Consider the following 27,838-nt stretch of genomic DNA (forward strand, 5'->3'; position numbering starts at 1 on the left):
GAGGTTTTGTCTTTCCTTTGACTGCTGTTTTTTTTAGCATACAGAGCTCTTTAGCATACATGTGTAGTAGAATCTCTGTGTGTACTGAGTGAATGGACTTGCTAGCACTTCGGTGGTAAGCATTATACTAATAACTCACTATCATTCTTGTGATGGGAGACGGGGTCCCAGTGTTTACTTCATTTTACAGGTAATAAATAAAAACTCACATCATAGCTTAAGGCTTAGAAAGCTGGTCAAACCAGGTGAGGTGGTGCACGCCTGTAATGCCAGCACTCAGGAGGATCACTTTGAGATCTAGCCCTTCCTGGAATACATAGTGAGACCTGTCTCAGAAAGTACCTAATTTGTTCAAGAAATAACTGGGAGACAGAAGTGACTCCAGCAGGGTGAGGTCGGCAGGTCACGGACTATAGGGGGCATGGCAAGGATTCTGGAATATCCTGAGTGAGACAGGTGTGTGCGTGTGCACATATGTATGTATGCGTATGTATGTGTGTGTGTGTGTGTGCACACCCATCCATTCAGCAGAGGGCTACCTTTAGAGGGTCACTCCACTGCCACAGAGAAACACAGTGATGATGATTACAACAATAATTTCACTTAAAATCAGAGTTTTCCACTGAATTGACACAACATTCTTAGAATCTCATGTTAAAAATGGGTTCAAGCCCGGTGGCACACCTGTAATTGCAGCACTCTGGGAAGCTAAAGCAGGAGGACTGCTAGTCTGAGTCCAGCCTGGGTGATGTAGCAAGACTCCATCTCAAAAATAAAAAATAAAAAAGGGGTTGGGGATGTAGCTCTGTGCAGCATGAAGGCCCTGGGTTCAATCCCTAGTACTGCAAAAAAGCCAAAAGCCAAACCCAACGCAGGGACCTGCTTACCACATTAGAGACAGGACAGTAGTGTCTCATCAATGAATTAAAGGGCTTGCATCCACAATGCCTCTTAAACTTCATAAAATTTGTACATATAAAAAAGGAAATTAAAATCCTATAGAAGCCCATGAGGGCCGAGTGTGGTGGGACATGTCTATGATTCTAGTGCTGTGGGGGCTGCAAATTCGAGCCCAGGATGGGCACCTTAGTGAGACCTTATCTCAAAATTTAAAAAGAATAAGGACTGGAGGTATAGTTCAGTGGTAGAGCTCTTGCTTAGGATGTGTAACGCCTTAGGGTCAATCCCCAGTACCACCACCCAAAAAAACCCCTCTATCTATAACAAACTGCACCCTATGATATGTAAGAAACAAGGTAGTATATGGTGCTGCACAGATCAAGGGATCACTATCAATAAGCCCATGCTTAGGACCGCGTAGTTCCCACAGCCCTCCTCTGAGCTCTGTGCTGAGACAGTAATCACTCTGGAATTCGATCTGAGGAAGAACGAGACAACATTTCCAAGGTATAACACAGGGTGATGGTGATATTCTAGATGATTTGGGCTCCTTTAGGAACCTGGCACTAAAAATACAACTGTGGAGAGAAAAAGTCATGGAGTTTGAATTCTTCCCTGCTTCAGTCAACATTAAGAATGACAAGAGAACAGGTGGCGGTGAGCAGGGGCGAGGAGGAAAAGGCTCCTCTCTCTTCATCTGCTGAATGAAGGAAGCTTCACTCACTTCCAGAGGCTTTAAAGTTCCACTCACAGGAATCAATGAGGCATGAGAAGAGCACTCTTGTACCTACTGAAAGACTGAAAATTGAAATGCTACATCTAGAATCTATAAAGAACTGAAAAAAATCAGACTCCCAAATTCAAAGACCCAATTCAAAAATGGGCATCTGAAATGAACAGACATTTCTCAGACAAAGAAGTAGAAATAGAAAATAAACACAAGAAAAAATGTTCAACATCACTGGTCATTTGAGAGATGCAAATGAAAACAACGCTAAGATTCCACCTCACTCCAGAAAGAATGGCTGCTATCATGAAATCAACCAATAACAAATGCTGGCAGGGCTGTGGGGAAAGAGGAACCCTGCTCCACTGCTGGTGGGAGTGTAGACTGGTGCAACCCCTGTGGAAATCAGTATGGAGATACCTCAAAGGACTAGGACTGGAAGTCCCATTTGACCTCAGCTATTCGCCTGCTGGGTATCTTCCCCAAAGAATTAAAAGAATCATACCACAGTGATATATGTGCACCCATGTTCATAGCGGCACAGTTTGTAATAGGTAAAACTCGGAAACAGCCCCAGTGCCTATCAACTGGAAACTGGATAAAGAAGATGTGTTGTTTTTTTTTTTTTTTTTATAAAATGCAGTACTATTCAGCCAAAAAGAACAAGAAACTAGAGACATTTGTAGCTAAATGGATGCATATTGAGGCGATACTCTGAAGTGAAATAAATAGGACACACATGTGTAAATACCGAATAGTTTCTCTGGTGTGAGAAACTGAAAGTGTAAATAAGGACTAAAATGAGTAACTGAAAATTTGAAATAGGAAGAAAAGCCCAAAGGGGTAGGGGAAGTGGGAGGGGAAGGGGAAAGGAAAGAAGGGAAAGGAAAAATTGTGAGAAAAGGAAAAAATGGAAACAAAGTCTTTGTAAATAGGGAAGGGAGCACAGGGAATGGGGAAAAAATAAGAACCAAGATACATCATGTACAGGTACAAGCACCCAATGATAAATGTAAATGTACTGTGTACCTAAAATGTACCAATAAAAGAATTTAAGGAAAAAAAATAAATAAAATTGAAATGCTAGCAATTAACCACTTAGTAGTTTACCCTGAGCATCACTGTTTACGTACTATCTCAAGTGTTGCTTGGGCAGGTGTCATTTTAACCAGTCAATTCTTGTATTAAATAAATTTGATAAAATTGTCATTTTTATATTTCCTGTTATATTGTCTTATAAAAATTAATTAAAAATGCAATTTTTTATCATCTCATATTTAAATAATAGGACTGGTAAGTGGTTAAAATCTTAATTTTAATAACCAAAACTTGATAAAATTTATCTTTAAAGATCGATTTTTTCCAAAAAGAAAAAATGTACAGTGAAATAATTTCAGGCAAAGAGTGGGTTTTCTGTAACACAATGCTTTCCCTCTCATTTGCACCATCAACATTTTCTCTGTGACGATATGCAAAAACCCATACTGCCCCTCATAAGTCTGAAAATAGGGTCACTTGACTTCCAAAGATTGGAAAAATAAACCTTCAGTGACAGGCTGTTTTCAGAAACTCACTTGATCATATCTAACAACTACTTTTTTTTGGAAATAGGTTCTCACTATGTAGTCTAGACTGGCCTTGAACTTGGGATCCTCTTTCCTTAGCCTCCTGAATGCTGGGGTTACAGGTGTGCACCCCTACATACTGTTTATACCACAAATAACTTCTCTTAGCCCCTTCCATATATTATCACTTTATCACTCCCAATACTACTATGGGTTAGCTATACATTTACTCACCCAGTCAAGAACTATTATGCTATTTTTCCACATAAGACAACAGTCTCTAGCTCGGTCCTGTGGCCTTCTACATTCTGCCAATACATAGTCACTAGAGGACCTGGTGTAGCTGTGAAGGCCAGGCTGGGAGATTCCTGTGTGAAGGAAAAGTACTTACGAACAATGAGGGAAAGAGAGGTTGTAGTGGCTCTAAGACCTGTAGTGCAGCACAGTAGAGGGACAGGAATTAAGAAGGATTTTTAATAAATTTGAGTTTCTGCTTTGCTCAGGTCCATGGGAGAGGGTGCAGTTCTCTCCCAAAAGGGTCAAACTATTGAGCATTTGGAGAGAGCTGATGGGAGTTCTGGAGAACCATTTCCCACATCTTTGGGAACCAGGAAGACAGACCGATCTGTCACATCACAAGCTGTCTCTGTGGGTCTAGCTTTGAGTATTCACAGCAAAAAGCAAAGGTCGATTCCTGGGTGACGCGGTTCAGACTGTTCCTTTAGTTATAAAGAACCCATGCAACTTCTATAATGTATATGTATGTATGTACTTATTTGTGGTACTGTGGCTTGAACCCAGGGAGCACTGAGCTGTACTCTCAAACTGGTTTTGTTTTTTTAATTTTGAGAGTCTCACTAAATTTCCCAGGCTGATCTAGAACTTGCAATCTTCCTGCCTCAGCCTCCTGAGCAGCTAGGTTACAGACATGTTCCTGTAATGGAGGAAAGGAAATTTAGCTGAAATTTACTCATCTCTCAGTAAATTTATTTAATTATTTATTTATTTTTGTTTTTTTGAGACAGGGTCTCGCTGTGTAGTTCAGGCTGGTATTGAACTCACTATGTAGCACAGGCTGGCCTCGAACTCATGCCAATCCTCCTGCCTCAGCCTCCTGAGTGCTGGGATTACAGGCATGTGCCATCATGCTGGGCTCAGTAAATTTATAATTATACCCACATCTGGTTAAGACAATACTCAAAAATATCATACTTTTTTTTCCATTTTAAGTTCTAGAGAATGAAAACCAACAAAGTGTTTTAGACAGACTCCTGTAACTCTGATTCCATAAAATCAAAAGGTTTTACTACAGCACAACCTTCTACCATAACTTTTCAAATCATCCTTTGGAAAGGCTCAGGAAATTAACACGAGGGTCCCTAAAACAACAGCTTTTACTACATCTTTGCCTATCTGCATATACAAGAAAGCACATACAGACCCAGGGATGCTCAACAGACACGATCCGAAAGGAAGCATTTCCCTGTCTAACCTGAGCGAAGTGAATCAAACAGCTCTGTGCTCTCTCCTCACTGGTGGGCTGTGTTCCAGGATCTGCTAAGAGACTGTTCACTCCTGCACTGCCTCCTGGAGGGGCGGATGGCACCTTTCTAGGATAATATACCCCTGGGGACTCCATGGTGCTAACACTACATGAGTGCGTGAGCTATCGGGATATACAGGCACTAACTGCCCAGGGTATAACGACAGAAACTGGAAGCAATGGTGAATGCAAAGAGCCAGAGAAATGTACCACAAACCCTTTAGCTATGTTAAATTCTCATGGTGAAATAAAGAGGTAGAACTTCTGCTTCCTCGGGGATGCTCCCTGGAGCGGAAGGAACAAAAGTCCACTCAAATGAGCTCACATCATGTCTGTTCCCACAGCACTGCTCACACTCCCAGGCGCAGAAGAATCTGATCAGTAAATATTAAGTGGTGGCTGGATAGATGGACGGTGAATGAATAAATGAATGGACAGGCAAGCTGACGACAGAGGGAAATCTTGGCCTGCTGATTAAAACCATACTGAAACGGCACATCATTTGCTACCAAGGGCTGGTCAAGCAACACTCGCAACAATGCTTGTTACTGTCTTCCTTCTAAACAACAGGCCGGATTTATCAAGTTGTTTTCCAAAATTAAGGATAACAGACAATATTTTTCATGAGATTAGATGTGGCTATTTCCATCTTTATTCTCTCCGATGCACTGTTCCTGAGTGACTCTGGCCTTGAATGCAGCATGAAGTGGCTTAAAGAGTCTTCAGTTTGCTTTCCCTTTGTTAGATCATCTCATCCCTCCCAAGAACCACAGCGGGATACCTAGAGAAACTAGCTATCAATTCAACAGTATTAAATTTACATTTACAGTATTACATTTACATTTGTATTACATTTACAGATGGCTTGCTTCTTTGTATCACTGAGTGGAACAGATCATAAATCACAGGATATTAAATGAAATTACTGTGTAGGTGTACAACCACTGCAGGGAATGGAGAACAGAAATGTAATTCTTTGGGAGCTTTGCTATGTGTAAAGATTTCTTTAAGTGGTTTTTGAAAAAGTCACAAAAAGGATATGTAAGAATGCTGGGCTTGCAGCAAAAGCTGAAGTAGCCACATATACATACCCACAATTTCAAACAGTAGTAAAATTATTATCTCTTACACATTGCTTGACAGTAAACAAATGTACCCACACAAACTACCTCCATGGTGGGAACATCTCAACTATCAAAATGATTCTGAGAAGCAAGCAGGCATGTGTCTGAATCTCCATTTTAAAGACAGAAAGTCAAGGCTTTGGGGTTCTCAGACAAATTCACACAAACAAGTATGAGTGTGTGTTTGGCGGGACTCTACGCACTCCTAAACTCTAGCGTTAGTTTAAAATTTATCAGCATGCTCCAAGGCTTTTGAAGAACCTTTACTTTCCAAAAGTAAATGCCATGCATCATACCTGGTTTATTTCCTGAGTGGCTGCTATTTTGTCCTGAAATTGTAGCAGAAGGGCGGTTGGAGGCAGTTTTCTTATCTTGTACTTTACAGCCATCAGGCGCTATAAAATGAGAAAAAAGACATATTTAGTTTCTTAGAATTTATGCAGAAAACACTCATCCACTAAGATTTTCTGTTAACATTTTTATCAGGTACAAGGCCAGATTCAGGAAATGAAAAGGTGAAGCAGCTACAACCATCCGAAAGAAAGGTGCTGTTCAGGGGGAAGGACACATCCCAGACCAACAACCTCAGCTCAGGTGACCAGTCCTACGGTAGGGGTAGGGGTCTGTCCGAGGGTCCATGAAGAGCACCTACTCTGGCCATCCCAGTTTACACAGAGAGCAGTTGAGTGGAAACAGGCTGGGAAGTTAAAGTCTCTGATCTTAGTTCTCACAAAGTTCATGTTCTAGGAACTAAAAAGCTCTGATATAACTATGTAGGTCAACAAAAGGCAAGCAGGAGATATTATTTACAAGGATTTGGAAAAAGCCTTTCAACAAAGTTTAACAACAAAGATTATTAAAGATACAAAAAAATGTATTTTAGGAAAGGAATAAAAGGCAAAAATAACAGCACTTCTCTGGTTATATGATGTACAGCGTCTTCCAGGTTTGGGTAAATTTATTTTTACATGAACTATTTTATTTAGTGTATGTTCAAAGGCTTTATTTTTTAATACTGGGGGATTGACTGGAGAGCCTTTTCTATGTCCCTAGCCCTTTAAAAAAATGTTGTTTGTTTTTTTTTTAAAAAAGGGTCTTGCTCAGTTGCCCAGGTGGGGCTCGAACTTGTTATCCTCCTGGCTCAACCTCTCAGAGTGGGGGACTGCAGGTGCACACCTTCACGTCTGGCTTCAATCAGTGGTTTCTAATAGGACTTTGACACTTTGAGGAGATTTAACCTTGGAATTTCCCACTGGAACAGGGTTACATTGTGTGTGTGTGGATACTTGGGCTGTGGGGACAGGGACAAGAGTGAGTCAAGCAGGACAGGCCCTGAGGCTGGTCCAGGAGGCTACTCAAAGGTGGGTCCTGCTCCACACTGCTGCAGTCAGTGGGTGCTCGCATCCCACCCACTTAATTTATTTTTTAATTTTTTATTTTTTTTAGATTTTCAAAAGGCTTTATTTTACACACTTTATGTCAGTCTTCTAAAAAGTTGTGAAAAAAAAGACAGCGTAGAGATTACAGTGTCTATTTTACATGTTACAGATGAAAGGATAATGCCATTAGTATTCACCCTGGACTCAAGTAGACATACTTTATTATGCTGGTACAAGATTTTAAGATCTGAATTGCTTAAGTATAAAGAAAGGTTAGGATTTCTGAAACAGTTTAAATAAAACAAAGGTAGAAATGTTACACAAAAGAATGTCTGAGGGCTGGAAGACGTCCATTTTTCTGATAATCTATTTCTAGTTAGTTTAACAGTGCCATAATGACAACAGAAAAATAATTTTCATTTTCAAAAGTAAATTTTACTGACAATTCTCTCATTTTTATGTGATTTTACAATAATTTAGTTTTTAGCATGAAAATATACCCTAGAGCTCTGTTCCTATGAATTCTACATTTAACTCAAGTGTCAAATTCACAAGTAACCTAATTATAAAAGCTACTGACTACTGAGTTGAAAAATATTCATTTCACACCTTAAATACTATAATTCTATTTATTAGCAACACTGGCCTGTCAACTATTAAAAGCTCACTTTTACATATGATAGTACCTGAGCCTTTTGTCTTGCCTTTTTAATTACAATAATAAATTAATATCCTAACATTACAATAGTGATAAACATTGATTAAAAATATTTTGTTAAAAAATTAGTATTTACTGTGCAAAGCTGCATTGAGTTCATTTTCTAAATAAAATTATTCAATAATACTAAGATACTTTAATCTTCAAGCTATTCAAGGACAAAATGAACTACAAGATCATGCTCTGTCTTCACATTAAATCATTCTTAACATCACATTTTATCTATTATTTATTATAATTAGCTAAAAATGTAGTTGTAAGATGTAATTTTCCAAAAACTGTACACATATATTTAAGAATTTTCCTTCCTTTCAAATATATTTTTCCTTTTGTCTTGGCTTTTATATTTATATTTAACAAGGATATTACTATCATAGATTTTATGTATAGTATCAAATTAACATTTCTCAGTTACATGCCAAATCATGAATATTTATTTAACTATCTTTTATATTCACTCTTTTTGCTTGTTTTTGTGATCAGCTGTGACATTCAGATGCAGGATTCTACCTATTACTCAGTATATCAAATTTCAAGCTTTGTATCATACTGTGCAACTAGAAGGAAAATCTGGAGAACTGCAACATTTATAAGGTAGGATGAGTATGGTGAAAATACGATTGTGATAGAAGAGCTTTACTATTGTGATAATACCCCTCTAGAACACATTGGGAATATAAGCCTTTTGTAATACTGGTGACAATTAAAGGAGTCATTATTTATACAGGTTTTAACTAGTATAAAATAAAGATGTCAAGTGTTGGATTATCATCTCATTTCTCAAATTCATAAACAAATTTTTAAAACTTCATTTTCTACATCCTTATTAAATGCCTCCTGTATCCAAGGTCCATCTCTAAATGCTAAGCCTGTTAAGATCTATATGAATTAAAAGTCCCTTCAGAGTGTAAGGTAGAACTTACTCTTCTTCCATTTTTATTTGAATCTCCTCCAGACTTGTTTGAGTAAATGGACAAGGGATCAATGCCTACTTCTTGTTCCTCCTGCTGCAGAGGATGTCTAGTTTCAGATAAGGAATGATACACTGTGGGAACCGGACAGTGTCACCAAAAGTAACCACAGTGTAGGAATACTACAGTCTGACAGTTTTTCTATCTTCACCAAGTTATTAGAAATGTTCTGTGGCGCAGAAGGGCTCCCCAGCTTCTACTCCCTGAATCCTCCTCCTCCTCTCCTCTTTCTCTCTCCCTCAGTCTGCCAGGCGCTCGCGGAGCCGGCCCAGCCCGACCTGAAAGAAAACAGCCCACCCACTTTAGAGAACCTCCTGGTCAGCTGTCACCTGGAAGCAGGCCGACAGTCTTTTGACTTTAGAGACAGCGCTCAAAAGACCAAAAATTGATTATAGTTGGAATCTTTGTTGCTCACTGTGGTACAGCAAGCCTTCCCCTTAGTTCACAAGTTAATCTCTTAAAAACTGCTCATAAAGAAGTGAACACTTAAGAAAGATAAATAGAAAGAAGCAGAGTGCCACTGGGATAGGAGGGATTTGAGTATAATTTTCTTATTTTATCATCAGCTGTGGCACAAGCAGGTAGGCTTTAATTAGCTCAACTGTCTAGGAATATTCTATTTACTATTTCTAGGTAAGTGAAACATAATGAGCTCCACTGGTTTTGAATATATTTCAGATGTTTTCATTACTTTCTTGCCTGGGTGTATTAACATCATTTTATCCTTCTCTGGTGAGTGCCTGCTCAGTACCCCAGGTCCTGGCAACACACATCAACCCTAACAGAATACCATACAACCAGACCATGAAGGACATAAATGAGATCCTGACACATGTTCAGTATGAGTCACTGATCTGAATGAGCCCTGATAAAAGGGTTCCTGGGGCTGGGGGGTGGGGGGGCTTGGCTCTAACTTGCTTTATTGTCCTGTAATTCAAATGTCAAAAATAAATTTCCATTACACTGGAGGTCTGGTTACTTGAATTTATCTACATTTGACTCAAACTTGAGCCACTTGAATTGCACATCAGGCGTCTATTTGTCTGCCTAGGGGCTGGGAATTTATTTCTAATTCAGGAGACACCAGAAGTCATACTCATCACAAGACAAATTTAAAATCCATCTGAAAAATTTTCTATGATCATGTAAACAGACAGCTGAAATTCAGAGAAATACAAAACAATTTTAAAGATTTTCAGGCTGTTTAGTTCCAAGACTGTGCACTGCTACTTTGTAGCCATTAGGCTAGACATATTTCTGTTTCTAACATTTTCAGGCTTTTATTATCATTCTCTCTTCTACCACCGTAAGAGTCTATGTTCCTTCAATTCCTTGTCTGGTTCACGGTGAAAGCAAAATAGAGACTAGATTCAAATCTCAGTCCCAGCTCTCACAGCTGAGTGACCAGAAAGTCACCTGACTTTTCTAAGTGGTAATCTGAGGTGACACTGCCCAAATGACAGTGTTGTTGGGTTGGTTAATCGAGAAGATGTGTGTTAAGAATCCACTACAGAGCTTGGCACACAGGAGATGTTTTAATGAGCCCTGTTCTCCTGACTCGGTCTTCCAGTCTTGTGTGAGAGTTAGCTGTGGGTTTTAGAGTGAACCTGGCCCTGCCATTTATGAGCTGTGACTACGCAGGACATCACTAAGCTAAGTCTTCATCTCCCCATCCAGAAGAGGGAGCAGTGACTCAGAGCTGTGACAGTTAAGTTTGATACTGTAAAGAAAGGCAGCTCACTACCTGGCTGATGGCAAGAATCAATAAACTGCACAGAGTCTTTCTGGCTCTTTCCTACCCTGTCTCCCTGGAAGCTGGGTTTCTTTCTATCTCCTGGGAGCCTGAAGGAAAGCAGACCTATGTCAGCTTCGTGTCAGTGGTCCTGAAGAGCAGGTGAACAATATGGCAGGAACTCAGCCACTGGCTTCAGAGGGTTTCAGCTCAGCTATAATTGTACCTTTTCCTCAATCGTAACAATGGGAAAATAACTTCAGGTCACCTGCCACCCTCCACCCCTGCCCCAGTACTGAGGACTGAATTCAGGGCCTTCACATCAAGCTACGTGCCCAGTCCTTTTTTTATTTTTTATTTTGAGACAGGGTTTAGCTAAGTTGCTAAGTTGTTCAGGCTGGGCTAGAACTTGAGATTCTCCTGCCTCATGCTCCCAGAGTGCTGGTATTATAGGCACGGACCATATGCCAGGTTTTGTTTTGCTTTTAAACTATAGGAAACTGTACTACAGAACACAATGAAAACAAATTTACTCATTTTCAGATTTCCAAAATTTAAAAATCTAGAAATTCTGTGTACCGAGCAGGTAAAACTGCATATACCATTTTAAAATTTATAGCTTAAAAAACAGCATTATAAGTGATTTTCCAATATTTTTGTTTTTGTTTTTGTGAGACAGAGTGTTGGTACATAGTCCAAGCTAGTCTTGAACTCATGATCCTCCTGCCTGCCTCAGCCTCCTGGAGTGCAGGGATTACAGGTGTGTGCCACCATGCCTGGCTCAATATTTTAAAGCCGAGCCATATACCGTGATGTTCAGTAAGTCTTTGTTAGCTTTATGAAATCTTTACAGGTCTTCTTGCTTGCCTGAAAGCTTTGTTCCATTGGGGTCCCATGTGAGAGTGCTGGGAGAACTACAAGGGGGAGGAGAGAGACAAGCACCCTTGTGGCCTGGGACCGCCCTTCGCTAGTGCATTCAGACGAAACACAGAGGCAGCAGGCATGGAGAGCCTTGCCCAGCAAAGCCCAGGGGCCGGGGGGGAGGGCGGGGGGGAACTCCAAGAAGTGCTGCTGCTGACTGCCTTTGTGCTCCACCTCCTCTAGGATTCACTCCTTCCTTCCACATCCTCCTGAAGTGTTCTGGGTGCTCACAGCTTTGTTTCTACTTTTCAGTGTCTGATCCGGGTCAGCAGATCCAAAGGGTCTACTCTCAAATGTTAAAATAACTGGTGTAAAATAATTGTCCAAAATGCTTGCTTTGAGACACAACTACGGCAGGAGATTGTCCTGAGTTTAAATCACATGAATTAAATCTCGTTAATTTGATATCCACAAGGATGATGTCTTCCAACTAGTATTTCTGACAAAATATGGAACATGGGCTGGGAAGCCGCAAAAGTTTAGAACTCAGTTCCCAGCTCAGTACAAAACTTCTCTGTTAATTGTTCAACTGGATGGACTTCGTGGACATAGCTCTTGGAGAGTAACCTAGAACATACACAAAATCTCCTTTTTGTAGTAAAACAAATACCTGAATATTAACAATTTTGGATGTTTAATCTAATAGTTTCAATTTATCTGTGCAGAAAAAAGTTAACACAGCAAGTCCGAGGCTATCCTTGTATTTATTCTATATATTCATTCTTTTTATTTACTTAAATATACCTGCTAAGAGTATTGATATTTGAATCATAAATATTAAATATTTTATCCAATGTTATTTATGGAATTCACAATAGAATAAGAAGGAAATACAGCAATTTTATAATTCCCAATGACCTTTCTTATTATTTCAAGAGACAGACAGACAGACAGACAGACAGAGGTATAATCAGGGGACCATGTGGTCAGAACAGCAGGTTTAGGAAGAAAGGCAGTTGAAAACATGAGAGAAGCTAGCTAAGGTGAATGCCTCCCAGAACTGTGAGAATTTACGGTTTGTCACTGAAGCACTGGGAGTCACTGATTATGTCACATAGAGCTATCTCTAGCTGTGAACTGCTTTAGCTTTAGTGGATTCTGCATAAGTGAACAGTGAAGTCTAACAGAGCATGCTGGAAATGCACTTATAAAGGTTGGCATCTGAAAGAAAATAAGAGGGAATCAGCTACAAGCAGACGTCTTAAGAAGTCTGCTCTCTGTATAACTCAGTAACTACTCAGATTTTTCAATTTGCCTATGTCAGCCACAGAGAGATAACTATGTGACCATTCAGGGGAGAAAAGTGACATCAATGAATGTAGTGAAACTCTGTCTCCAGCTGAAGAAATGAGGAGGGTAAAGGAAGAGTCAGTGTGGCCACCCTAGGAGCCCAGGATAGCTCGTGCCACCAGATACGGACACCTGGTCCACACAGGTTCTCCTCTGCTGCAGATCCTGCCAGCTCTGCTCATGAAGTGGGACTCTGGATGCAAACTCCAGAGAGGATAAGCAGCAGGTAGGGTAAGGAAATGTGCCTGAGCACATCAGCATGTTTTTGGCCATTTTGCAGGCAGGCCAAGAAGATAAAATGAAGGAAGGATGTGACCGGACCATCACAGGATAATTCAAATACCACAGATGCTAAAAAGAGTGCAGAGTATAATTTTCCCTTCAACACTAGAATAAATCTACTCTGCAGTATGGTAGAACATCAAGCCACATTTAATCTAATGTTTTGACACAGCAGTAAGAATGAGGAGCTATTTATTCAATACTCTATTGCTCACTTCTTGTCACAAAAGCAAATGCAACTGAATAGAATCATTTGATAATAATGTATATTTGAGTCAGACATAGCATCTTCCACATTCTGCAGACAGAAACAATTTCATTAAGATTTCCTTTGCGTTTCATGTGCTTCTATAGAAGAAAAAGTTATGACTTTCTGGCTATAGTAGACCACATTAAAAATATGTGTAGAGGTTTTAGAACTTGGGGAGATTTCATTCAGAAAGAACAACAGTGACTAAAAGTCACTTTCTGATTTCACTGTCATTTTATAATGGAGAAGAAAAGGTAAAAAACTGCTGCCAGTGATGGAGAATGATATTCACCCAAAAGAGAGAATATATTCAGGACTGACAGAGCATAAACTAAACACAAAGACATTGATTTCATAAACACAATCCCAGTATTGTGTTCAGTTATGTGATATTCAGGGACAGAATCAACCTGAAGCATCATTCCTTATTTTCAAAACTGATGCTAATACAATAAGAATGAAACAGAAACATGTAGTTTTTATTAATAATTTCATAATGCATCAACTTTCAAAAAGAAGGTGGGGCAACTGTAATGAATTATCTATATATGAGATCATAAAAATAATCAACATAACTATAGCTTCTCTTTAAAAAATCTATTTGCCTGCTAACTAACACATGATAGGAAAGATAAACCTAGCAAAAGAAAATTCTACCAAGACTAGCTACCAAGATATTCATAAGAGATAAAGGGTGGGCTACTTGTTTGTCTCCAAAAAGTCGATGTCTAGCCACAGCCATCATATTCTGGTCTTATGAAATGGTCTTCAAGTAAGTGAGACAAAAGTTTAGTGTTTGACATTTGGCCCGTGCAGGTCTATAATTCTCCATTTCACTAGAGCAACTTGAGGATGGAGGCCACGCCTTTCATCCTCCTGACCTCCATATCTCTAGTGGTTAGCACACTGAGACCTGCATGCCATGGCATAAATGCTTGAAGAAGGAACTGACAGAGGGGGAGATGGCAGATTGTGTGCTTTGTGTCAAGTTGTGGCAAAAGTCCAGAAATAAAAAGTGTTACTCACAAGATGATAAGAAAAGGAAGAATATTTTTGGGGGGGGTTAGTGGTGCTGGGAAATAACTTGAGACCTTGCACTTTGTAGACAAATGCTCTACCAACTGAGTTATACTCACTGCTCCACATTCTTACTTTTCGATGGCTGTTAAGACTATAGGGAAAAAATGATGATGAGTTGTTGGATCAAGGTCCCATCCATCCCATGGCAGAAAAGAAAATATATATCATTGTATTCTAAAATGGTTTCAACACTGAATCACGCAAGACTCAAAATCAAATGATTGTTTTCACAGCCACAAAACAGAAAAGTCTGCCCAGTGTCAATGACAATGAGCACCTCAGGAATCCAAACCCAAGAGACTATTGCCTGCGCCGTGTATGGAAGCACGTGGGTGTCACAACCTCAGCTGACAGCACCAGAAAGGGCACAGGACAAGTACTTCAGCTTGAGAGATGTATATGCCCAAATGTTTCTCAAAGCAATCCATTAAATTTGTCTTGAGAATCTATTTTTTTTCAAACAGCCCCCAAAATATCCACCTTTGAGGAAAAGCACACTTTAGAAAAGTACTGTATATGTTTTATATATTTTGTGGGATCTATGAAGAATCGACCACCAAGCTATTTTGTTTACTACTCAGAACAACTTCTTGATTCATATCACAATCTCCTTTGGACACAGCCAACAGGATTAAACATTTCACACTTTAATGTCAACAAAAATGGCTTTTATCTTATAAATAAATCCAAAACCTTTCCTTCAGCAAGATGGCAACTCTATAATTAAAAAGCAAGCTTTTCATGTCCATTGGTGACTTACTCTCCTGGGGACGTCTCGTCAGGACTCTAGCTGCTACACAAATGATCCCTGCTCCACAAGAGGAAAAATGTTTATGACTAAGCAAAGTATAGGGCAAAAAACAAAAAGGGGAGGGAAATCTAACCATATTAAAGTTTTCCAGTTACCCTGAGAAATGGTAACTCAGAGATTGTAGTTATCCATTTAAATTTTAACAGCTGGATACAGAGTTTATAAAATTTGACCCGATTCAATTAAATGCAATGTGTAATTAGAAGAAACTATTTAAATAACTTGGAAAAGAAAAATAATTAGAACTCAATGTTATTACACTTTGCTTAATTAAAGCAAGCAAGTGAAGAAGGTTGTTTTTACTTTACCAAGAATAATGATTTATTTCAAGGACAACCAATATGGCTAATGCTAGTATTTTACAAAATGATTACTATTGGCTATAAAGTAGAAAAGCTTTTCACACTTAAATGTAAAATGAAGTGATAACGTAGAAGTACAAAAGTACACTTTTTAGAATCAATACCAAATGAGTAATAGACTCAGTTTAAAATATCAGTTTTGCAAAGAAATGTAAATGCCATTTTTATCCTATGAGTACTAGTTGAATTTAATCAGTGAAACAAATACACATATACACTGCTACAAAATACCAATATGTGATCATTCCTCCTTTGTGAAAATAATAACAGTTATGCAAACTTCGTAAAACTCAGTAAGAATGAGTGGCAAGTACTGAAAGGTGCAGTTTATCCCAATTCACTTCAGGTAACCACTGAACATTTAACTTAAAAGATTTAAAATTATGGTCCAACTCGTTTCACCAGTCTGTCCTATGCTGTAGTCATTTCTACATCTGTAACCTTGTTCTTTTTTCCTCCTTAGACCACCAGCCTCAACATTGCTCCAACTATTTACATACAATCTTTTTTTAAAAAAAGTTCATAACACAATTGGCTAGAAGGTTCCCATATAGCTCAGTTCCCCACAGTAGAGTGGGACATTCACCACAACTGATGAACCTACATGGACACACCATTATTCCCAAAAGTCCTAAGTCTACCTTACGGTTTGCTCTTGATGGTATGTGTTCTACTGGCTTTGGTCAATGTGTTAGGAGCTGCATCCGCCATTACAGTAATATACAGAAGCCCATCCATCTATCCTAGCTCAGCCCAGATCTCACAGATCTTTCTGAGCTAGTCCTTCCCCTGTCACATTGCTTCCTATGACTTATACAATACCCCAGTCAACCCCATGCTTCTTAGCATTTTATTTCATTCCATTTTTTATAATTTTCAGAACTATGTTCCCCTAAGTTCTAAATATTGGTAATCTCATGAGAGGCAAGACAAAAACTGTACTCTATAGAGAAAGAAAAACAAAAAACAATTTGGGAAATGCTTGATGTAAAAAAAAGAGAAGAAAAGAAGGGAAAGAGAAATATGAAAGTAATTTTTCCATTGATTTAGCTTAATTTTACTTTTTGTGGCACTGGGGATTGAACTCAGGGCTTCCACATGCTAGACAAGCACTTTAACACTGAGCTGCCACATCCTCAGATAAGTAATTTTATTTTTTGCAATAGCATTTATTATCTTTTCTATACTATAGGAAGAGTATGAAGATAAAAATTTAAAAGGCCCATAATCCTTTCATCCAGATAACCCATTTATTCCTTTTATCCTAAGAGAGAAATGTCTATCACATGGTAAGGAAATTCAAATCATATGAAAAAGCTACAAAATGAAAGGGAAAATTCTCTCCCTCTTCCTTTCTTCTGGGGTTGGGGAGGAAACACATATGTATACAAATATATATTTGTTTTCCATTTATTCAGAGCATCATGCTGTTTACTTTCCTGCCTCTTCTCATTTGGCAATCTATCCTTCAGCGCCTACTTCTCAAATTCCTTCTAATTTAACTACACCCCATTACATCCTTCCCAGTGGGTGGTAATCATCCTCTCTCCAAGTTCTCTACTATGCCTTTGCTCCTGTGAGACCAGGGAGGGCCCTGACTATTTACCTTCCCACATCAGTGCCTGCACCTGAGCCTTCACCTTGAGTTGTGCACTGCTCTCTCATCCTAGGCCTCTTTGCTTCTGCAGATGGGGGCTCAACAGAAGAAGGCAAACACTCCCAAGGAAATGACTGCACAGAAAACTCTGGGGGGCTTTGCTTTTCTGGTACACAGGATACTAGTGAACACAAGCAAGAAACTTGCAAAGAGTCACAGTATTAGAGCTTTATCCAAGAACCTTCTCCTAGAAGCTGAAAAGCTAGGCTTGCTCCATCTGGTTACATTTATATTTCTTCCCTGCTCAGTTTTGGAGGCCAATCCTGTGGCAGTTCAGGGTGTGGCTTTGGGCAACTCTGATGGGTCCTGTGAATTGCTTCCCTGGCATGTTCTCTGGGTAAGAAATGGAACCGGAAGAAAATGAGTGGAAGAATACTTCCTGGCTACCTTCATGCTGGCTTCAAAGCCAAGTCATGAGGCTGTTAAGGCAGGAAGAGTTGGCAGGAACAGAATAAGGAAGCTGCTCCTTCCTCTGCTAATAGACGAAGTGAGACAGTAGTGAAGGTGACTGATGAAGCCTGTGGCAACAGACAGCACTGAGTCCCGTGTCCCCCCCAACCCCCATAGGCAGGCACAGATTCTATGTTAGAATCCAAACTGCTAGCGACATGCACTGATATGTGATGTGTATTCAGAAAATATATTTTAACCTATTAAATAATTAAGATGATCATCCTGCGGAACAACATAATATGACAAAGCAAGGACTTCGTAAGATTAGAGTAATAAGGAAAAACTCAGCATCAGGCTAGGAAAAAGGAACTTAAATCACAAAGCATTCTCCCACCTTATATAGGAAAGAATAAAACATTTTCTAGTCTCCTTCATTAACATCATGTTTCTACTAGATGTGGTGTTTTGAGTTAATTTCTTTAATCTGCCACATTCAGAACATCCTCAATTAGGTCATCTCACATTTTATAACCGATTGATGGTCTAAATGTAGTAACAAACAAGAACAAAACAAAGACAAAGGTCCCAATCTGAAAAACAGCACAAGAGAGTACACTGAAAGTTCTGGCAACTCTCAAAAGCACAAAGCTGACTATGGCAGAAGGGACAGCTCTTTCCATGGCCGACTGAGTGCTCCACAAATGAGCACCATGGCCACAGGGTGTACAGACTGCCACTAGTATGCTTATTGTCCAACAAGTGCATCCAACTAACGGTGTGCTACCTCCACTCACACAAGAGAATACAACTACAACTCTACAGCTGCCCACACTATAAGTCCTGTGAAGTCATGAAGAGTTAAGCCCAAACTAAACCGATCAGATCAGGTTATCTAAATCTTTTAGCATGCATTCTGTGTGTCCCTTTCTCACTTTACAAAGCCCATTTGGGGGTTGGGACCTAGAGTAGTTAGTAGAAGCCAGAAGGAGGGTGAGGGAGACTGAGGGTACTGCAGAGAGCTCCTCCTAGGAGGAGGAAAAGGGTATCAAGAATGATGAAGTGAACATGGGGGCAATGATCTGCTTCCCTTTCATCCCACAAAGCTTAGTTTCTTCCTTTAATGATGGAACAAAATGCCCAACACCCACAGTTTAAGGGAGGAGTGGTTTATGGTGACCCATGTTTCAGTCCATGGCTGGCTGGCCCCAAGGTAGGATGGCACAGCAAAGGGGCGTCGTGACGAGTGACAGTACCGAGGAAGCACCCAAGAATCTGCTTCTAGATTACTAATCCTGTTTTCAAAATTGAGGTGGAGTTGTGATCAGAAAGGACGCTGCCCAAAGAACTTCCAAGCTTTCTGAGAAATGTGAATGAGCTCCTTTCAGTCGCTGCCTGCCCCTTAAACCTGCCACTTGTCTTAGATGTCGACATAACAATATTTTTTCTTTTTTGAGGGGCGGATGATTGAACTCAGGTCCTTCACACTGAGCTATATCTGGACCCTTTTTTATTTTGAAACAAGGTCTTGTTAAATCACTAGCTTGCCAAAGCTTGTGATCCTCCTGCCTCAGCCTCCCAGAGTGTTGGGATTACAATAGAGAAAGGAAGCTCATTTAATAAATAATCGTGTTTAGCCATTTAGGGTTGGTCTTGTGGTACTGAGGATTGAACCCAGGCCTTTATTCTGAGCTACATCTCCAGACCTTTTAGCCCCTTTAAAATTTTTTTTATTTTGAGACAGGATCTTTCTAAGTTGCCCAGGGTGGGCTAGAACTTGGCAATCCTCCTGCTTCAGCTTCTCAGAGGGCTAGGATTACTGATATGCCACCATGTTCAGCTGCTATTTAGACTTCAGAAGTATCTTGTCCAGAAAGTCATACCTATGGTCCTCAATTTTATTTCTGGAAAGCCTATTTCTTTAGGCAAGCTTTTCTGGCAGGCTGAACTTGTCTTTGTAACAAGTGGCAAAAATTTGATAAGCACTGATGCCTGACAAAAACTCTATTTTTTCATATGTTTAAAGATGACTTTTTAAAATGATCTGAAAACATTGTGGACCAGCATTTACTGCACCTCAAAGACTTCTCTGAAGAACAGGAGACAGTCAAGGAAAGGCGAATTACAGTCTCATCAGTGAGAGCTGTTTACCTTCTTTTTTCTTCAACTCACCATATTGATTTTAGAAGCTCATCTTTAGATCATTAAAAATTATATTAATGCATGGATGTTGGCTGTTAAGAGTAGTCAAATTAATGAGACCACATTAAAAGTGATTTTGTAGGTCTTTGCATTGGATAACCAGTTCTGGACTATCTTTTGCTGTGTTAATATCTGCTCTAAAATAGATCAGCCTCGGCTACTGAGTAATAGTAACATGAAGGTGTAATTTCACTGTACCCGGAGTCAGAAACAAACACAAATGGATTCTATATAACATTTTCATCATCAAGGCAGATTTCTTATCATCCTCCCATACATGCACTGGCTGGGCTAGACTTGTGAGTACACAGGTAAATTTCTAGAGCTCTCGTGGATGCCTGAAATTCCACTTGTACAATAACTCTCCGTATGGACATATATTGTTGTGAGAAGCATTATGCCAAAAGCATAAAGACTATGGAAGACACATTCTGTTATCTTTTCCCATCCCTAAGCCCTTGGGCCATTCCATAGAGATGTCCAGAAACCAAACACCATCTTTCATCACTGTAATGCCTAACTCTTCCCCTGGAGGAAAGCCAGCACCATCTCTGAGGAGTTCCCCAAATACACTGCTACTTATAACAATCAATACAGACACCGTTATTAAAATATACCAGTATGGCTCTGATTCACATCAATCTCAGGTCACTCAGTTAAGATTGCATATAAAAGTGATGCTTCATCTAAAATTTCAGATACAGACAGAATTCACAGTTATTTTATAGGAGCCTACAATAAACAGCTGGCAATACATTTCAGCTTCTATCAACTTGGAAATTATTGTAAACTAGCTTTAAAAGTCTGCAAATTCTTATTTCACTGGGAAAAAAAAACTCAGTCCATTTTATGATCTCAACTCTAACAAAAAGTTTAAGCTAATTAGAAAAGTCAGAACAACTATTCTATTACTACCCAATATTCAAAATACTGATTGTAACTCTTTGTATTTTGCTTTTTTAGATTAGAAACTTTTTTTAAGATTACCTAAAACCATCCTCAAGTTCTAATTAGGAACATCCAATTTAGTAGGTGCTGCTTCCAAATGCTCATCCAGAGATGAGCATCAACTCTAGTATCAGATTAACTCAGGACAGGGCACCCCGAGGCAAAGCTCATAAAAGAACTCCACAACATCCAAACACCTCTGCATACACTCCTAACCGACACTGTAAAACAGGAGAAAAGCAGACTCATTTTAAAATCCAGGCTTTAAAGAGGAGGTAAGATAGCAGAATTGTGGTTGAGGGCCAGTATCAAGCCCCATCCAATTTAATGGGCACTGTGTCCTAAGGCTTTACCCGCATCAGATCTAGCTCCCACCAGGAACAAGAAAGGCAATTCACACCCACAAGCAACACGGAAACACAGGAGCAGACATGAGGTGGTCAGAGAGCGCATAAATCTAACTTGGTTTCACTCCAGAATGTGCATGGTTCTCTTACTCCTGAGAAGACGGCTAGGCACATCTATTCACCGGCTGGACTCCCCAGAGGGCAAGTGAGGTGGGCAGCTTGTACCAACCTGCCTCAGCCTCTCCAGAGTCCCTCAATGAGAGTTCACCAGTGCATGTGCAAGCACACACAAAGGATGATATTTCATAATCCTTACAAATGTGTGATAAAGTCACGGTTTCAATGAAAACCTAGGAGGTAGGTCTCAACTTCCATAGACTAGAAGTGGGACTTTCGGTAAAATCACAAATCTCAGAAAAGCCATTAGTCCCTTGTGCTGAAGACCGGCAGTCTATGCTCTGCAGGGACTCATGGTCAAGAACTGCCCACCTCCTCCCCAGGCAAGAGATACTGTGAGTGTTCACAAGTTGTAAACTATAAAGAGAACCTTCCCAGTTTCTTGCCATGGATAAAATCAAACATAAAGCTTTTTTTAAAAAAGTGATACTTAAAATAGTTCTGATAATACAAGCTGTCAAAGCACTTCTGTGTAAAGCAGTGATTGTCACTTGAGTGTAAAAATATCAGCTGTGGCTCTTTTTTTTGGTACTGGGGATCGAACTCAGGTCCTTGTGCTTGCGCAGCAGGCGGCGAAACCACTGAGCTAAATCCCTGGCCCAGCTGTAGCTCTTCAACACAGTGACAACCAGTCCCTCCCAGCCCTGCTGAATTGCGATCCGAAGATGGAGGTTTAGCTGTGTCACTTTAAAAGTCTCCCTGAGGATTCTGATGTACATCCTAGACTTAGAACCACTGGCTTACAGAATTTGTAACAGGATTCATCTCCCAGGTGTTAAGTGGTTTTCCACATTTTGAACTGCTTAGCAGAAAAAGCAAATCTGGGATTCTTGGACTAATGATTTACGAGATGTTGATGCACATCAACTTTGCCTTTGACCAAAACTAGGATAGAGGTTCTCCTAAGGGTACCCAAAGGATTTCCATAAAAGGATTTGGACATTTTTGGTGCTTTGGACTCCTTTCACAATCAAAGAAATACAGGCTGGATGCCTTCTTAGGATATTTTGTTTCATTTTATTTTTTTGAGACAAGGTCTTGCTACATAGTTCAGGCTGGCTTTCAATTCAGCGTAGCCTAGGCTGGCCTCAAGCTTGTGGCGATCTTCCTGTCTCAGCCTCCTGAGTGCTGAGATTACAGGCATGTACCACCATACCTGATGTTTCTCAGAATATGTTTTAATGCATAAATTAAAACACAGTATTAAAAAACCATAATCATATTTAACTTACACTTAAAAGGTTAACAAGATATTAAAATGTTTATATTCTAAAGATATATGTACTTCTTTGTTAATGCATCAACTGGTAAAATCTAAGGACATGTCTAATGACTGCCATAATTTCAAAGTAGTAATCAGTATAACAACCTTTGAGATACCTAAAATGACTCTAGTGTGATATGAAAAGATCTTTTCTGAGTATAAAACATATCTCCCTTAGGCTGAGTGGTAGACCACTCATTCTGCATGCACAAGGCCCTGGGTTTGATCCCCAGCACAAACAAACATCTTTCCCATTACATTATAAATCATCTATTAGGTTGTGTATTTGATTTTCATACCCAGCCATGAGATAGAATTACGTATGAAATTAGAGGTTCTCCTGATGGATCTGCATCATGGTGTTACACCAAGAACCTCTTATCAAGGTTTAATCTAAGAGACACAAGACTGATTCCCATGGAACCTGTTGCTGTGTCTCTTGTCTAGGTGTTGCTGAGGTCATCCTTCGAACACTTCCCAGAAATCTCTGTGTTAATACTGGGAGTAATTACATTTCTTCCGAGTAACTGACTTCTCTTTTTTCGTGAAGCTTGCTGAACATCTGGCAAGGTTTCTCATTTGCAACCACGGTTTGGGTAACTTAGAGACAGGCTGTAATCCACTCACAGGATGCACCTTCGGAAGGACCATGTTTCCTGCATTATTTTATCTTTGCACTTTGGTTTATCTTTTTGCTCACATGCTCCTAATTTACATTATTGCATTGCCCTTTACTGGTCCCTGAAAAGACCTTTAGAAGGCAGAGTATCATAAATATTTTTAAAAAACTTAAAACAAAAATATCTGATTCTTTTCTGAGAGCTTCTCTTTCTTTTATTCAATGAAATGGAAACAGGAAAGAAAAAGATGTTTTAATATTATTTGAATCAAGATTTATACTTTTCGATAATGTCTTAAATTGTAAAACTAAGGCAAAATTTAAAGCTTCAAAGATTGGCTAAGTGTCATTGTTTTGAAAAATTATCTAAGAAGTTGGTGCTTTAAGAAAGGTGAAAAAATATTCTACCAATATTAGTTAATGCTGAATAAGGTCATCACCTAAACATTTTCTTAAACAATGATTACCATATAACATTGTGTTGCTAAAATATAGTAATATTAGATGTTGGCTTCTCCCAAAAAGCAAGCAAGCCCAAGCAGTTAGAAGTAAGCAGCTGTTTTGAGAGTATGAAGGAATAAGCAGCCGCTGCAAATTAGATAACAATGCTCTGGGGTTTGTCTATACAGGAGAAGCATTATATATGCACCCAGCTTGAAATGAGGTCCCTTTGGCAACCTGATTATTTAAATGCTTCTATCCATGACTCTTCAAAGGCTATAGTTGTTTAAGGGTTATGAAACCTGATAAAGGATTTTTATTCTATAAAACTATATTATAGCAATGCTTAACAGATACAAGATTGAAGATGAAAAAGAAAGTAATAGCAATCCTTCCTATTTGTGGCTGAGAAAAGAAAATGAAATATTAATGTTTTATCACCTTTGAAAAAGCTTCATATAATGTCAGAATGGCTATGAGCATCCTTCCCATAACCACTGGTGTACCTGTCCGTGTGCAGAATGCCTGTGCACACTGTGCTTGGCATGAGGAGGTCACAATGTTGGGCGAGCTACAGGGATGAAGGCGTTGACAAGTGACCGCTCTAATGGCGGTACATTCTAAACTAGGATAAAGACTCTGAAGGGAAAGGTCACAGTTCTGTGGAGGAATAGAACAAAAGAAGCCCAGGTAAGTACTACTATTTAAAATTCACTGTAGCTTCTCTTCAGTCTTTTGTCCTTTCCTTTACAACAACAGAATGCTAAGTAGGAAAATGCTACAACTAAAACAATTTACTAGACAAAATTTATTTCCCAGGAGATTTCTTCATTTAATTTTAAAAATAGTAATTTTCCCCTTACTGTATCATAGATTTATAGATTTTTTTTTTGAAACAGAATGTAATTTCCACTGATAGACTCAGAGACCACCGTACGGACAGAGGACAAACCAATCCTTAGGCTCTTAATTTGTTACTCGTTAAGATGATGACTTGTGTTTTCTTCTGAGGCAGTCAGGGACCTGAGGGCTGTTTCTGCTAAAAAAAAAAAATTGACTCTTCATTTGGGCCAATAGATGCCCACTAGGTAACTCAAAGCAGAATAAAGCTTGACCATCATTTCGTATGCTTCTTTTATTACCTGAAAATTCTGGGTCAGATCCTCGCTCAGATCTACATACAGGCATGTTTATCATTTAGAGAATGTCTCATCTAAAAGTTGTACCCAGGTGTGGTGACACACACCTGTAATCCCAACCCAGCGGTTGAGGTAGGAGGATCGCCTTGAGTTTGAAGCCAACCTGGGCTACATAGTGAGTTCAAGGCTAGCCTGAACTACAAAGGGAGACTTTGTCTAAAAAAAAAAAAAAAAGTTGGCAAAACAAGGTAGATTAGCCTTAAATTTACATAATCTATCTCATCCCCCTTCAAGACTAAGGACAGACACCAAGAGAAGAGATTGTGATAGTTAAGTTTGAATGACTTGGGAGCTGCCCATGAGATTGGTGGAGCATACTTCTTTTTGTGTCTGGGTGGGTGATGAAGGTCCCTTGCCCCTTCCTCTCTGGTACTGTTCCCTTGATGTGCTTGCAGGTTTCCATGAACTAAGTAGCTTTGCTCTGGCATGTTCTTCTGCCATGATGCTCCTGCCTTGGAGCCAGCCAACCATGGACCAAACCCCTTGAATCCATGAGCCAAATAACATGTTCAGACTGGGCCATGATTCAAATATCTCACTGCTGGGAGGCTTGAAATACTGTTCTATCTGGTGGCTTTTTGTTAATTTTATTAGTAAAAAGACTGATAATAGTGATTAGATTTGTTTGTACTACTAGTGGTACAAGCGGCCAGATGGGACAGTCATGCATGTATCACTAGTGGTTCAAACCAGCAGGAATGTGTTAAACCCCTCCTCCTTTAAGTTGTGGTTGTAGGGTGCTGTGTTTAAGCAATGGGAAAACTTACTCAAACAGAGACATACAGAGAAATTCAGCTACTAGTGAGTGCCCAGAAGTCTTCAGTCATTGCCCTAGACCTGGGCCCTAGACTTTGGATTTCAGCAGTGCCTCCACGAAACTGACGCTGTCCCAACCAGAAACAATGATCTCATACAGACTACGTTGCCCCTTCTAGCAATAAGGACTTCTCCCAGAGCTACCTTGCAAAAGTACAACGAGGTAGCTATTAACCATCCTAACGAACCCCAGCAAATCCATAAAACCTGGTCTTGTTCTTTCAATTACGGCCAGTCAGAAACTCTTCATCAGAGCTGTGCTCTCTTCAGGTCCTCAAGCTGAAGTTCTTTCTTTATATTCTCTTTCTTTCTAATTCTGCCTAATAAATTGCTTCTTGGCCTTTTGGCTAAGATCAAGTGTAGCGTCTAAGTCTGCTTAATAAATTGGCCTATCCCTCTCACTGATGTGTTCTGAAATTCTTTTAATGTGATGAGAACTGATGAGCTTACTCTGTGATGACACCACCATGAAATACTTTCATGAAATTTAATACTCCAGAATAAAATGAATACCTTAAATATTAAATGATCTTAAGCAGGCATGGTGGTACACACCAGTAATCCCAGGACTAGGGAAACTGAGGCAGGAGGATCTTGAGTTCAAGGTCAGAATGCCCTGCATAGCTGACCAGCTTGGTCTACACAGTGAGACCTTGTCTAAAACAAAACAAAACAAAACAAAACAACCCAAAACAAAAACAGGGAAAAAAAAACAACTTAAGAGCAACTTTGGGATACATACTTTTTTTGAAGAGCGGCTATATTATTACTACTAATAGTAGTAGGAGTAGTATTTTGGCAGTTCTGGAGAGTGGCACATGTTAGGCAAACACTCTACTGCTGAGCTACAATAGTCAATGTCCTGTGTTCTGAAGGTTGCTATGAATGGGGTTTAGGACATGCCATCCCCAAATATGATCATGGATCAGAAATGTCACCCCAAATATGTTTCTCTGGGACAAATATGATTTTGAACAGATTATTTGGGGAAACAGTAAATAATAGATAGCTTCTGAAAATAAAGTGATCCTTTTAGGAGAGAAACTTACATCTATAAAAAGGAAGTCCCTACTTACAGAGGTGAATCCTCCTCTGCACTAGGAAGAGAAGGCGCTAAGTCACCAGAAATCCTTGTCAAGGGAGAAAGCACCTAAATCTACACAACCAACCTTAACTCCTGTTTATATTTCTTGATCATCTCCCTCGACTCACTTTCCCCACATCTTTGTTTCAGGAGCAAGATATTCAAGCCACCTTAGAGATTTCCTCTTGTTTTTGATTTTTGATTTTGAAACAGGTTCTCACTATGTAGTCCAGGCTGGCCTTGAATTTACCATGTAACCTAGATTGGTCTTGAAGTATAGATCCTCCTGCTTCAGCCTTCCAAGTGCTAGGATTATAGGCATACACCATCATGCCCAGTTCAAATATTTACTCTTGAGAGTCAGTTAGTCTTCCCTGGGAATTTCCCATGTATACATGAGGTATATGTGATAATACACTTGTCTATTTGTTTGTAATCTGTCTTTTGTTATAGGAGTCCATCCCAACTAAGAACTCAGAAAGATGAGGGAAAAGTTGTTTTCTTCTCTACAGTAATTTCCTTCCCTAAAACTAACAAGCAATTGGAAATGCATGGAGGTAAAAACCTTTCTATTATTCTCAAGGGCATAATTTCAAAACATTCTGATGACAGATATTGGCTGTAAAACCTGTGTAGAACATTCAGCGTATTTCAACAAAGCTTAATAATTAATGAACATCCTATGTCATTAATTTATAATAAATCCAAGCTGTTTCAGAGTTTTCAAGTGCATTGCTTAAGATTCTACCCCCATGGTAATTAGCTGGAGGTGACAGCCCTTAAATTTCTTAATTTGCATTTGTTCTAACATGCCTTCTGGAAAACCTAGAGACTGTTCAATGAGTGTGCTTAAGGATTCTGGAAGCAGTCAAGTTAATTACTTTTCACAGTTTGTGAAGGAATTTTTTTGTCATTAGAACATGTGTTGAAATAAGATTTCCATCAGTCACAAATAGAATTTTTTTTGAGGGGTACTGGGGCCCTCACAAGCTCAGGACCTTGAGCTTGCGAGGCAGGTGCAGCGCCACTGAGCTAAATC

At 39.5% G+C, this 27,838-nt stretch overlaps 2 protein-coding genes and 1 pseudogene across 13 annotated transcripts in view; 2 read left to right on the forward strand and 1 right to left on the reverse strand.

The window, feature by feature from the left end:
* Positions 1 to 9,322, forward strand: part of LOC110347053 (uncharacterized) — a 72,724-nt gene extending 63,402 nt beyond the window's left edge. For both annotated transcript variants that reach the window (XR_002391407.2, XM_087190234.1), the window contains 3 exons: positions 6,346 to 6,453; positions 8,440 to 8,550; positions 9,171 to 9,322. Coding sequence is in view for 1 of the 2 variants with exons in the window: in XM_087190234.1 (XP_087046360.1) it covers positions 6,346 to 6,453; positions 8,440 to 8,549 (218 nt within the window). In the remaining variant the exon portion in view is untranslated. The remainder of the gene's footprint in view (positions 1 to 6,345; positions 6,454 to 8,439; positions 8,551 to 9,170) is intronic.
* Map7 (microtubule associated protein 7) overlaps positions 1 to 27,838 on the reverse strand; it is a 165,174-nt gene that overhangs the window by 57,108 nt on the left and 80,228 nt on the right. For all 11 annotated transcript variants that reach the window (XM_087190232.1, XM_087190230.1, XM_004871482.3 and 8 more), the window contains one exon: positions 6,156 to 6,254. In XM_087190232.1, coding sequence (XP_087046358.1) covers positions 6,156 to 6,254 — 99 coding nt within the window. The remainder of the gene's footprint in view (positions 1 to 6,155; positions 6,255 to 27,838) is intronic.
* Positions 26,043 to 26,205, forward strand: LOC147824202 (U2 spliceosomal RNA; annotated as a pseudogene).

Source organism: Heterocephalus glaber, unplaced genomic scaffold, assembly GCF_053883595.1.
Source record: "Heterocephalus glaber isolate CG9 unplaced genomic scaffold, H.glaber_assembly_v1.0 deba00001550, whole genome shotgun sequence".
Classification (NCBI taxonomy): domain Eukaryota; kingdom Metazoa; phylum Chordata; class Mammalia; order Rodentia; family Bathyergidae; genus Heterocephalus; species Heterocephalus glaber.